The 13,029-nt window shown below is 39.8% G+C and overlaps 1 protein-coding gene across 2 annotated transcripts in view; it reads left to right on the top strand.

Annotated features, from left to right (window-relative positions):
• The window catches only part of LOC122557230 (tumor necrosis factor ligand superfamily member 10), a 100,867-nt gene that overhangs the window by 61,633 nt on the left and 26,205 nt on the right, over positions 1-13,029 (top strand). The window contains exon 1 of one of the 2 annotated variants that reach the window (XM_043704686.2): positions 11,475-12,141. The exons of the other annotated variant lie outside the window; for it this stretch is intronic. Coding sequence (XP_043560621.1) covers positions 11,962-12,141 — 180 coding nt within the window. The 5' untranslated portion in view covers positions 11,475-11,961. Of the gene's footprint in view, positions 1-11,474; positions 12,142-13,029 lie in introns of those variants that run through there. 2 annotated transcript variants of the gene reach the window in all.

Genomic DNA, 13,029 nt, shown 5'->3' with positions numbered 1-13,029 from the left:
CTGGTAGAACTTTAGGATTTTGGGGTATTGTTCCTTTCACTGGGCCAGTCAGTCCAGGTTCATGTTCTACCTGCCCCAGACATGTGCCACAATAAAATCAATTTATTGAAATTGTGGTAGTTAGAAGGTGCATGCCTATAATGGTTCACTTTGTGAATAAAGGTACATCTGAGTAAAAATTGATTCCAATATCATCCTTCACAATATGACTTTTTAGAGTAGAGCTGTAAATGTTTCTTTTAATCCAATTGCTTCTAACATGTTGACCTCTTGCAATGACAAATGCTAAGCATATTGTGGTGGGTAACATCCAGCCAATCGGGCCCAAACAATTCATGAAGAATTACAGATGGAGGCAGCAACTCATCCTTTCAGCTGAAACGTCCTCAGGAAATGAACTTATAATATGTTATTAAAATAGCTCCGATAAAGCTTTGTGCTATCGACTACATCCTGTAATAGGCTGGGCCAGCACAGATTCTGGCAAAAGCCAAGACAGGAAATGTTTTCCACTCTTTGGTTTGTAAACATTATGACTGATCTTTCCCAATGCAGTACACAGGGAACCCACAAGTCGGCAACACATTTGCCAATTACATCAGATTTATCTGTTCTTGCATTACACTTATGTCAAGTTCCAATCTCCTCTTATGCTCTTTCATGAACACCCCTCACAACACTTTGAGAGGTCTCCTGGCCTTAGACATTATAGTGGATTTCAAAAACAGCATGCAAATGTCTGCATCATATAAAACAAAATTCTTCTTTTTCCACAATATTATGCCTTGAATTTAATCAAAACCTTTCATCAGTCACTATGGCCTGATTTTTGTTTTGCTGCTGTGCCCAAAGACAAGCATTGGCAATCACCACTACCCTTCCCCTAGGCTGTATAATACACAGCAACCTCAATGTCATGTCACCAACAGCAAATGGCTGACATTCCCTTCCACACACAACCCCCATTCTCTCACCCTCGTCACCCTCCTCCACATCAGACAGTTTACCTTTTCTCAGATACAACCTGTTAGAAGACCCTCTCTGATATCTTTCCACAATTCCCAGTGGTCACCTACATTCAGTAGTAGAACATCACATGCAGGCAAGCATTTGGACAAGTCCAAAGGGAACACAGTGGAATTGAATGCAGACTGCAGTTCGCATCCACAATGCAAATCATATGCTGGCATCTTGACCATGACAGTCCTGCACCCAGCTATCAATAACTAGAATTTCGTGTTAATCAGATCTTGTCTGGCTTGTAGGGACTAATGCAGCTGAGCTCTGTCACCCATAAGGATCACCTATTCTTCCCCAATATCTACACACTTCTCCTCAGAAGACTGCTTTCCTTCCACCAGTTTCTCAGCATCAGGGCTAATTATGCAGAGCAAGCATATCAGGATGGTGAAACACATCAGTCTGGACTAAACTACAGCGTCCCATCCAGACCACTCCAACTGTGGATCTTAACATTCAGCAGTCTTCTCATCTACTACACCATAGCCCTGGTTCTGGTATGTGCACCAACTTGATGAAGGTGCCCAATGATCAACATGTAACATCCAAAAGACAATATCCACATCTCCATGCCAGCCCAGTCCAGGCTCACATCAACCATTTCATTTCCCACTGGATTCAGTAGAGTCTATCATCCTACGTACATGATGTATGATATAGCAATGTGCCCCTCTTCCCACAGCACCCTTGGATGTTTGACAAGTTATGGGGAGCTTTTGGGCAGTATTCACCTCTTTTTAAGTAATTGCTGCTAACTCCTGAATTATTAAGATGACAAGGTTAGTTTAGCAAGCACCAATGACATGGTGCAATATGCTTTTGACTAACATTTGATGCATCAACTCTTTCAGACTGTGTATGTGTGAAGAATTGTTTACAAATTAAGTGGAGTTGGAGTTTGCATGAGGTTTCTTCATGTATTTGCCCAGGCAGTGTCCCAGCGTCCAGCAGACTTGGGCCCTATGCTTTCACCCATCAAACTGACACTGACTCTGTCCAGGTTGGGCTTTGACCAAGCCATTTTAGTGTGCATTGCACAACCCCAGAATGACAAGTGATGACAGGGAACATAACTCATGGTGATTACTATAAGCACTGAACTCTGTCTAGTCACCAGGTGCTCCCAGAGCTTCAATGTTCCCTTTTATTTCATTTTACCCTGACAACTCATTTCTATTCATTCCCATGCAGAGACCCACCACCTTGAACAATGCCTTCAAGTGGCCTCTTCGACCCTAAACCCGATATTGCACCTTAACGGTGTCCATTCTGGTCCTCTCTGCTCTCCCTGTGGAAGCCAAGATGGTAGTCACTGCCAATAACCCCTTTAGCAGGTGAGCAACTACCAGCACAAAATCAACATTGCTGCCAGAGGTTGGGCCACCGTTTCTGGTTGTTGAAGAGCTGCCTGACTCAGACTGCCTGTCCAGACTAGCAATAATCTTTTCTGTTTGCCAGCCTGCACGGACCTGTGTGAACATTTCCAGCCACTGAATGAGAAGAAAATACCACAAACTACAGTTTAAATATGATCAGCTGCCTCACTTATCAAAGAACCATAGATTTATAGGAAGGTTACAGCATGGAAAGAGGACATTCAACCCATTGTGTCTGTGCTAACTAAATAGACTAACTAGGTGAAAGTGAGGACTGCAGATGTTGAAGATTAGAGTCAAAATTAGAGTGGTACTTGAAAAGCACAGCAGGTCAGGCAGCATCCGAGGAGCAGGAAAATCGATGTTTCGGGCAGGAGCCCTTCATCAGGAGGTGCTTTTCCAGCACCACTCTAATTTTGAATAGACCAACTACCCCATTCTAATCTGACTTTCCAGCTCTTGGTCTATAGCCTGACAAGTTACAGCACTTCAGCTGCAGATTTAGGTTACCTCAGTGTTTCCAGTTCAACCATCAAACTATTCAGTGAATCCGAGCACTGACCACCCTCTGGGTGAAAATGATTTTCCTCATGTCCCTTCCAATCCTTCTACTAATCACCTCAAATCTGTACCTCTTGGTAATTGAACTATAAGTTAGGGTAAACAGGTTTCCCTGTACAATCTATCCAGGCCCCTCATTACTTTGTACTCCTCAATTAAATCATCTCTCAGCTTCCTCCATTCTATGGAAAACAATCTTAGTCCATTCAATCTTTACTTATTGCTGAAATTTTCAAGCCCTGGCAATATTCTTGTAAATGTCCTTTGTATTATCACGAGTGCAATTTGTCCCTCTTGAAGTGTAGTGAGTGTCTAGAACTGTATATAAAAATCCTGCTGTGGCCTAACCAGTGTCCTAGCTGTGGTATTACATTCCTGCTTTAGTATTCACTACCTCTACAACCTTATATTGTAGAACCAATGCTCACGATTGAAATTCAGCAATATAACATTAATATGATGGTGCACTTTGCCACCCTCTCTTCCTGGAAGATGCACATCTCATACCTAACCAAGATGCATTAAGTCGCTCTATGATTTGGGAGTAAATGGATTGATGTGGTCATCAGAGCAAGTCCTTCTTGTGTGCATTAGTGTTAATGAATTTACAAATACTCTATTTTAACCAAAGTTATGGATTTGTCAAATGGAGAGGGAAATAAGTGTAGATGTTCCAAAACTTTATGATTAAAGTTTAAATCCCTTTCCAAGAACCTGATCACACTTTTTATCCTCAAAGTCCTCTGAGCAAGTCTTTTATTAATGCTTGCTTGACATTGCAAGCAAAGCCAACCTTTGATGCCATTCTTAATTTGTCCTTGAACTGAATGGCATGCTGGACCATTGCCAAAGAGCAGTTAAACTTTTTAAGTATGTTTCTGCCGTTCTAGAGTTGCGTGTAGATGTGTGTAAGATTTCTTTCTTTAAAGGACATTCGTGAACCAGATGGGATTTTACAGCACTCGATAATCTCATCATGGTCAACATTACTTAGACACATTCAATTCCAGAATTATTAATTGAATTTAAACTTTAGAAATGGCCAGAGTGGGATTTGAACCCATGGTTAGATCATTAGTCTAGGCTTCTAAAATACTAGACAAGCCAAATTCCTATTGTATTACCATCATATAGTGGAAATAGATACTGCATTGATAGGAAGACAGGTAGACAAGAAAAGACTATTAAAAGCAGGAGACTCCGGGAAGAATGGTTCTTCCCTTGGCCACAGTGAGGGCAGAAGGATTATTCTATTTTATTCAATAAATTTGAGTTAGTGTCGAGCATTCTTTCATTTTAATTATTACATAAATATGTATTCTGACTGAATAGATTGAAACTCATATTGTACTTATCATTTTACTATGGCATAAAACAGCTTAAAATTCAAATGAAACTTCATCTTATCCAATGTTAACATAATCTGTTTTTGGAGCCCTTGAAAAACACAAACAAAAGACAAGGTTCAGGTTACAATTAATACTATTGTTACTACCCAGATTCTGCCATTGTTCATCTAGTTATATGGTGGGGTGTATGTTACAGATCACTTGGGAGTCTAATTCGCTATGGTAACATACACTTTTACATGCATGTTGCATTCTGGGCAATGGATAGTGATGGTCGAAGCTCCAACTTTCTTTCATCGTTGGCTGACCAGAAACCTTTCCTATTCTTGTCAGCTGCCATTGCCATGTTGGAAAGATTTGCAGGTAGATTCTTGGCCTGTTTGGCTACATTATCAAAACACCTTTGTTAGCCAATTATGCCTGAGTTTCTGTCTCAGAGGCAGGGATACTTTACATTACACACAAGACCCCACCCTCCCCCAAATGCCTGCACCCCTTCCCATAGTTATATAGTAACATATAACAGCACAGTGGCTCAGTGATTAGCACTGCTGCCTCTCAGGGCCAGGGCCCAAATTTGGTTCCAGCCTCAGGTGACTATCTGTGTGGAGATTCAATGTTTTCCCCGTGTCTGCGTGGGTTTCCTCCAGGTGCTCCGGTTTCCCCCCACAGTCCAAAGATGTGCAGGTTAGGTGTATTGACCATGCTAAATTGCCTGGAATGTGTAGGTTAGGTGCATTAGTCAGGGGTAAATGTAGAGTAATAGAGTAGGGGAATGTGTCTCGGTGGGTTCCTCTTCAGAGGGTCGGTGTGGACTTGTTGGGCCAAATGGCCTGTTTCCACACTGTAGGGATTCTGTGAAAACATGTTTCAATTCTTACAATAGCAAAGTACTTAGACTGCTTAGTGAAGTGAATCACATCATGATCCCTTCTATGCACAAGCTGAATCATGGCCAAACTTTGAAGACAAATTAGTAATACAGAGGAAGAGACAGGAGACAAAAGAGAGTAAACGATCATAATGGATAAAGTGTCAAACTCAAACTGAAAGAAATATAATAATATGAAAACCTTAAAGTGTTCATAGAGAAAAAGAGAGAGGGGAAATGTGGCACAGAAGGAGAGGCTTACTGACTGAGTTGGAGATTGGGAGAATAATGCAGAAATAGTTCATGGAAGATATTATTCATTTATTCATAAGCAAAAAATGGGAAATCAAATCATATAACATACAGTGTGTTATGCATAACAGATGTTCTCAAAAGGGTGTCTGCAGTCCTAAAAGAATGCATGAGAAAATTTCAGCGGTCTGCCAATTAGTTTGCTCTGGAAACATCAGTAATTCCCTGTAATACAATCATCTCAGTGATATAAAAACTCTATGTTCAGTCGTCAGGTTCTTACTGTTGGACATTGTTTCTATATTGAACAAACCTGTGTGCCACTGTCTACAGCAATATTTATCTCAGTAGGTTTTTGACCCAGCAGTTATCACTTCAGTATACATAAACAACTTATCACTTTTAACCATTAAATATAATCATGGCAGCTATGAGTTTCCTTCCTGAGGATTAAAACATGAGTTGGAGGCAGGGAAGGCCTGTTAGAATGCAGAATTGTATATGGCGGTATATAAGGGTGTGAGCTTTCCTCTCAACCTTGATCTTTCCTCTCGTATGGAGCTGACTTGTGTCAGCTGAAAATTATTCATATATTTGGAAAAGGCCCAGCTTTTATCAATTCAAGGTTCCTTGTTTGAGATGGAAAGAGAAGCGCCATTACTGGAAGCAGCGCACATGCCACATATCCTTCAAGGGAAGAAATGAGGGTATGGAAAGAGAAAGACTTCCTAGTCTCTGTGACTCTGGGCATTGCCATAAAACTCAGGATCAGGATCAGGATCAGGATTAGGTAATTCTCCTTCAATGTCTTCGACAAAGTTGATAAAATTTCTAATGTGATATCACAATTTTCCTCATGCCTTCAAATTGGAACTTTATGCTCTTGTCCATGTTCATTTTTAATGGCTGGAAAGGCTGAGTGCATACCCATGCTATTTCTGAAGGGATTGGTGGTACTAAAGCAGTAATCAAACCCACATCTACCATTAGTAAAAAAAAAGTCCCATCCTACTTAATGGTGAAAACATTTATTTTTAAGTTGCACATGATTGCTGAAAAGTTGATAATGGCATATGATATTGAAACCATCTTGAAAATTTTCAGATAGCAAAAGGTCAGACAAACTGGTTTTCAAGTGATTGATCTGATATTCGAAAGCTTAGTTTGCAGTGTATTGCTCCGCTGCTTAACAATGACCAATCTGATGAATGTCCAGATATTTTTCACAGGAGAAAGTGAGGACTGCAGATGCTGGAGAGTCAGAGTTGAAAAGTGTGGTGCAGGATTAGCACAGCAGGTCAGGCAGCATCTGAGGAGCAGGAGAGTCAAGGTTTCAGGCATCAGGAATGTGGAGGAGGAAGGGGGATGGGAGATAAATAGGGGAGGGGGTGAGGCTGAGGGCAAGGTTACTGGAAGGTGATAGGCTGATATAGTTGGGGAGGATGGAGCAGATAGCTGGGAAGGAAGATAGCAGGTAGGACAGTTCAAGAGGATGGTGCTGAGTTGGCGAGTTGGATCTGGGTCACCTCTGTTTGGAGATATTTTTGCATAAGAAAATAAAAGGCTTTGCATTTTACAAACAGTTCAACACAACAACAAAGTCTGACAACAGTTTTATGTTTTTGGATGATTTCATGGCATCAGCATATACCTACTCAACAAATTGTTTTGGAGGCCTGTGTACAATTTGGCAGAAGGGTGCAATGTGGATATCCTGCTTTCCTATAATCAAACACAGAACCAAAAGCCTTGCAGGAAACCTTAATATCCAGAGACTAATTCAGGTGCTTAAGTGGCCTCAAGAATGAATTAAGTGCATCATTCTGTTGCTGCTGCTAATATTCAACCAGAGATGTTGGCTTTCCGTTGTCTGTTGAATTGAGCCCTGTCTGCTCTGTTGAATAGCCATAAAAGTTCATATGGTACTACTTGAATTATAACAAAGAATTAGTGACAAAGAATAACAAAGAGAATAACTTTTTAAAGAATAACAACCTTCTAGCTACTATTTATGCCTAATCAATACTACTAAAACCACGCAATCTTGTTATTATCACATTATCATTTATGATACTTTGCACAAATTGCTGTATTTTGTACAGGACAGCAAAGCAGATGTTGCAAGGTATTAGACAATTTTATATTTTTATCCTAAGTTTAGATGTCTAGGACCAACTTCTGGAATTCCCTCCCTATAGCCCTTGGCCTCTCAACCTCACTTTCTTCCTTTAATGCAGCTCTTAAAAACTACCTTTTTGATTAAGCTTTTAGTCATTTGATCTATTATCTCCTTATGTGACTTGATTGTCATACGTTGTCTATTTTGCTCCTGTGAAATGCCTTGGGCACATTTCATTATTTTAAAAACACTACTATAAAAATATGTGTTGTTGTAATTCTTTCCATTTGATATAAGGGTACTAACTTCAACAATTTATCCTTTCCTATTGATTTTAATGTAGAAATATATCCAATATCACTTTATAACAAGGCCGACTAGATATCCTACAGGACTTGGGGGGGATAAAGTGAAGATGGCCAGAGGTATGGCTAATCTGTTATGTTCTTGATGATAGCAAAGAGGTTTCAGAGGAGAATTTTGGAATGTAAGATTTTAATGATAAAATGCCATAGATGCTTTATAATCTATGTACAGGAAATGGGGATTCTTTGTAGTCCATAATTCAGATTGTTATAGTGTGATCAATTTTTTTTTCAGTTGTAATTATTTGTACTGAGTAAGCCAGCAAGCTGTGAAGTCTGAAACATTCAGAGAACTTGGTGATCCAATATTAATGACATTAGATTTTTCATAGAAATAGGGCTTGGGATTGTGCAAGGTATTCTTTCCTGAAGAAGGGCTTATGCCCGAAACGTCGATTCTCCTGTTCCCTGGATGCTGCCTGACCTGCTGCGCTTTTCCAGCAACACATTTCCAGCTCTGATCTCCAGCATCTGCAGACCTCACTTTCTCCTCAAGGTATTCAGTGTAAAATAGTGGAAACATCACTGAAGAGCAGTTGAAGGTTAGAGACAGGTAGTTTTATTAAGTTGGTTACAGAGATAGAAAGTGAGGAACAGGGTCCATGCAACAGAGATATTATGAGCCGAAGTGCTGAAAAGGCAGCTGAATATCATTAGCTGTCTGTATTTGGGGCTCAGGAAGATAACCCAGGGGCCATTTGATAGCTCCAAGTAATTATGACTCACAGCAGTTCCAGGAAGCCAGTAGGTAAAGGGAAGTTTAGAGAAAAACTCCTGGAAGTCATGCAGGATCAGAAGATGCTTGTTAGCTATTAATAAGAACATACAAACATAGAATTTAGGAACACAAGTTCAATGCGGCTATCAAAAGGAGTGGGGAGAGCCTACAAACAGTATTCAGTGCAGTTCAACAAGATTAGAGCTTGGAGGAGCAATCCCAATTTGGTGAAGCTAATTGTCTATAAGTAAGTTAAAATTGTACCCATGAGTAAATACTGGAGTCCACTTTCCAGAATCCAGCACATCTCTGATTAGGCAAGTGAATAACCAGATTGCGAGCAGTTATTGAGACAGTACATGATACAGCAGCTGTGAGGGAGCTTCAAAGCTAGGTCTTTGAAAGAGAAGACTTGGAATCCCTTGTAAAGTTTTAACGAGATTTCATGACCCATAGTCTGGGGAGTTGCTAAGAAATCCATGGGATCTGTCCTGATTACATTTGCCAATTGATGTGCTCTGAAAACAGTTGTCTTACCCATATTTACCTCACATTAATTATGGATGGTAGATTATACACTACATTGATTTTGAAGTTAACTGGTTTCTAGCTGAATTGTACATAAATGTGATCTGCTCCAGGATCATAACAAAAGAGTGTGGGATAGAATTGGGAAAAGTCAGATGTTCTACTTATAAATGAGTACAAATTTCTTGAAATCAATGCACTGGAATGATGAGCCAGTTGAGATCTGCGTACTTTATTGTAGGAGAAATGTGGATTGAAATATTGGACATGTTTAAGTTTGTTTGTGGCATGATTTGGAAACTAGCCAGGAAGGTTTTGAGGCTTTCAGCAATGGTGGGATGTCAGCAGAGGATTAAGGCATAAATGAAAAAAAGGTTAAGAAAACAAATCAGAACAGAATGAAAACAATGTTTCCTTTGTGTGTTTTTGTGGTGTGATTGGATATGTTTATGCCAGGAAATGCAAATAAATTATAAGTGATGAAAATGAAGAAGACCCGATTTTAAAAGAGTCGAAAGAAGAAATGAGAAAATAGCATGAACAAATAAAATCAGAGAAAGCAACATAGTCATAGAATAGTGGAAGGCACAGAATAATGAAAGAATTACAACACTTATATTTATCTAGCAGTGCATTTCACAGGAGCACAATAGACAAAATATTACATTTAAATCTGCATCTGAAAATATGACAGACTTCTGATTTAGCTAACAAAAGCCTCTTTTCCATTGTATTCAATATTCATTTACACTAAAAAAACATATATTTTCAGTACTCAAAAAATATCCCTCAAGTCCATGGACACTTGAATGAACAATCAGCTTACCTACTGTTATCCACCCAGAAAAAACTAGCAGTTCTTGTCTCATCATTACAGCACATATGATTTCACTTATTTACATGTTAGAAATTGATTGTTTGACCCTCTGACTTGTAGTTTTACCATTGGTTATACTCATGCTTATTCGGATCACTGTTTTATATACTTTAATTAGGCATCATTATAAATGCTGTTGATTCCAAGCTTTTCTGGTCTTGCTAATGCAAACTGGGCCCAGCCATCCTGTAATAAAGACCAATTATTATTCAAATATTCTTCATTGTTATTTGGCAATTGACATTAATAAGTCTAATACACTTAAGAAAACGTTGAACCATATCCTGGCAGAGGTTATTGTTAATGGAGTAGTATTTCAAACAGCTGAATTAATTATCCAGATAAGGTAAATTAAAAATTCATCATGGCACTGTGAGACAAAATAGAGTGGAAGCTGGAATTCTGAAAACAAACAAGAAGTATTAAAAATACTCAACTGGGCTAACAGGATCTGTGGAGAAAAAAAACAGAATTATTTTTTTCAGTCCAATATAAGTTTCTTAACACTCATCTTTAATCTTCAAGACTCAAAACATTAACGTTGCTTCTCCTCCATAGATGGAGCCAAGCATTCTGACTATTTGCAGCACCTTTCTGTTTTTGTAAAACTTGTGAGAATTCAAATTCAGTTTCACAAAGAGTTGAAAATAAGGCTGTTGTAAAAAGCAAATTAATGCACTTAAATTCTTTAGGGAAGGAAAGCTGCCATTTGTATCTGGCCTGTGATTCATATACTAAATAGTTAGCTCCTACAGCTTTGGAAGAAGTCTAACAAGACAGTCAGATGTATTCAATGGCTGTACGTGTTCAAGAAGATGGTCTACTACCACTTTCCTAGTTCCACTAGGGCTAAGTAACAAATGCCAGCCAGGCCTGAGATGTTGACATCTGAGAATAAATAAATGTGTGGATTTAATTACTAGTACTTTGGTACAAATGCCAGCCAGGCCTGAGATGCTGACATCTGAGAATAAATAAATGTGTGGATTTAATTACTAGTACTTTGGTACAGATATTTCACTGAATCGTGATGATGAAAAGACAGAAAATTACTTGACTCATTTAGTGCATGCAAACCTTTTGCTAGATTATCCCATTAATCCTCCGCTGTACTCTTTTTCTATATTATTGTAAATTTTGTTTCCTCTAGTATTTATTCAATTTGTTTGAGAATTTTACTATTGAATTTGTTTCCAGCATCCTTTTATGCAGTTTATTCCAGATCAAACAAGTCGCTCTCTGTGAAAACATTGTTAATCTTGTTGTCTCAATTAACTGTGAATAATTAACTGCCTTTTGAACAACATACAAAAGTACCAGGCGAAAGTGAGGACTGCAGATGCTGGAGATTAGAGTCAGGAGTGTGGTGCTGGAAAAACACAGCAGGTCAGGCAGCGTCCGAGGAGCAGGAAAATCGAAATCAGGAATTCCTGATGAAGGGCCTTTGGCCGAAACGTCGATTTTCCTGCTCCTAGGATGCTGCCTGACCTGCTGTGCTTTTCCAGCGCCACACTCTCGATATAAAAGTCCCAGTTATTCTTCGACAGGAGGACAGAAAGGAGAACGGAGTACAATTCAAGTCTTAGTAATGACTATGGAGACTGCCGGACCTATTGAGATTGTTTCAGCACGTTCTGATATTTAAAGACATGCAAGAAAGTTTTGGTTAAAAAAAAATCGGATCGAACATTTGGGACCCGTACAATTCCGCGCTAACTTCCCTGTTGGTAGCAGGCCAGAAAGAAGCCAAAGGCAGTATTGAACAGTTGAGCTTTACAGCGACAGTGATTTCCAGTAACTAGCAGAATGAAACTGCTCCTCTTCTGGACCCACCCACAGCCGCTGGAAGATTTTTTTTCTCTGGAGGTTATTTCCTTCCAGGCGGGTAGATGCTGTGAGTGTTGTTGTCTAACCCACGGGATGTAATGGCTGGACAGTATTGCCGGTCTAGCAGCTCGGAATCCGCCGTTCCTATGATCAGGGCGAGCCCCAGGGCAGGAGCCTCGGCAAACTGCAAGCTGGCATTGGTCGGCGGGCTCACTGCGGTTTGCTCACTCGCCTTAACTGCGGGAATGGTTGTGCATTTCACAAGAGAAATCGCAAAGGTAAATTCTGTCAGCGGGCGGGGGAATAATCATAATGTGTGAAACCAATCGGATTGCCAACAAATATGCGTGAACTTCGGGTCTGGTTGGGATCTGGAGAAAGTAGTTTTTTTAAAAAGAGAGGACTTTTCAGGCTGAGTGTTAGATATTTATACAATCGATGCTGTGATTAAACAAGGAGCTGTAATGATTGGCATTTGTTTACAAACGAAGTTGCATGAACTTTGTAAGTGCTTATTGGGGTTGGGGGGCGGGGAGGTGGAAGGTATCATTTTGAATAATTAACGTTTCAACTGAGTATGAAACAGAGTTTACAGTTTGGACTTTAACAAGAGTTCAGCCCGGCCAAAACCTTCAGGTTTCAGTGTGTGTTCAAATGGAAGCACTTCAAGAATTTAAACGAATTGTCTCTATTATTGTATTCTGTAAAGGGAAACGAGAATAATTTAAAATAAGTTTGAACATGCCACATCATTTGTTTGGACAAAAAATAATCTGTGACTCCCTTGAATGCAGAGAAGAATCTCTAACTCCCATTACACAGGAACATGCAAACGTATACATGTTTAAGGTGATAAATGTGCTTGAAAGCAAATAAACAGCAACTGATTTCTCCGGGACTGTGATCCTTTTCATTGTTTCTGAACTGGGAAACGTTTCAATGGTTGCTTTTCGCTTGGATTTGACCTCCTTTTACACTGGGTAAGGAGCCGGAGGCTGCAGAGCCTGCCTGCCTCAGAAAAGGCGGTGTTTGTCGATCCGGAGCTTTTCCCACCAGAGACACAGACCAGAATTTCCCGAAAATGTGGTCACGCAGGTGGCCTGATCATGGCTGTGTTCTTGGTACATCAGGTGCAGTGCCCGAAACATCTTAAACATCTCCACCAC

Source organism: Chiloscyllium plagiosum, unplaced genomic scaffold (assembly GCF_037043375.1).
Source record: "Chiloscyllium plagiosum isolate Xiang-an unplaced genomic scaffold, Cpla_swu_hap1 HiC_scaffold_11, whole genome shotgun sequence".
NCBI classification, from domain to species: Eukaryota; Metazoa; Chordata; class Chondrichthyes; order Orectolobiformes; family Hemiscylliidae; genus Chiloscyllium; species Chiloscyllium plagiosum.
Note: the sequence above shows the minus strand (reverse complement) of the source record. Positions and strands in the feature narration are given on the sequence as shown.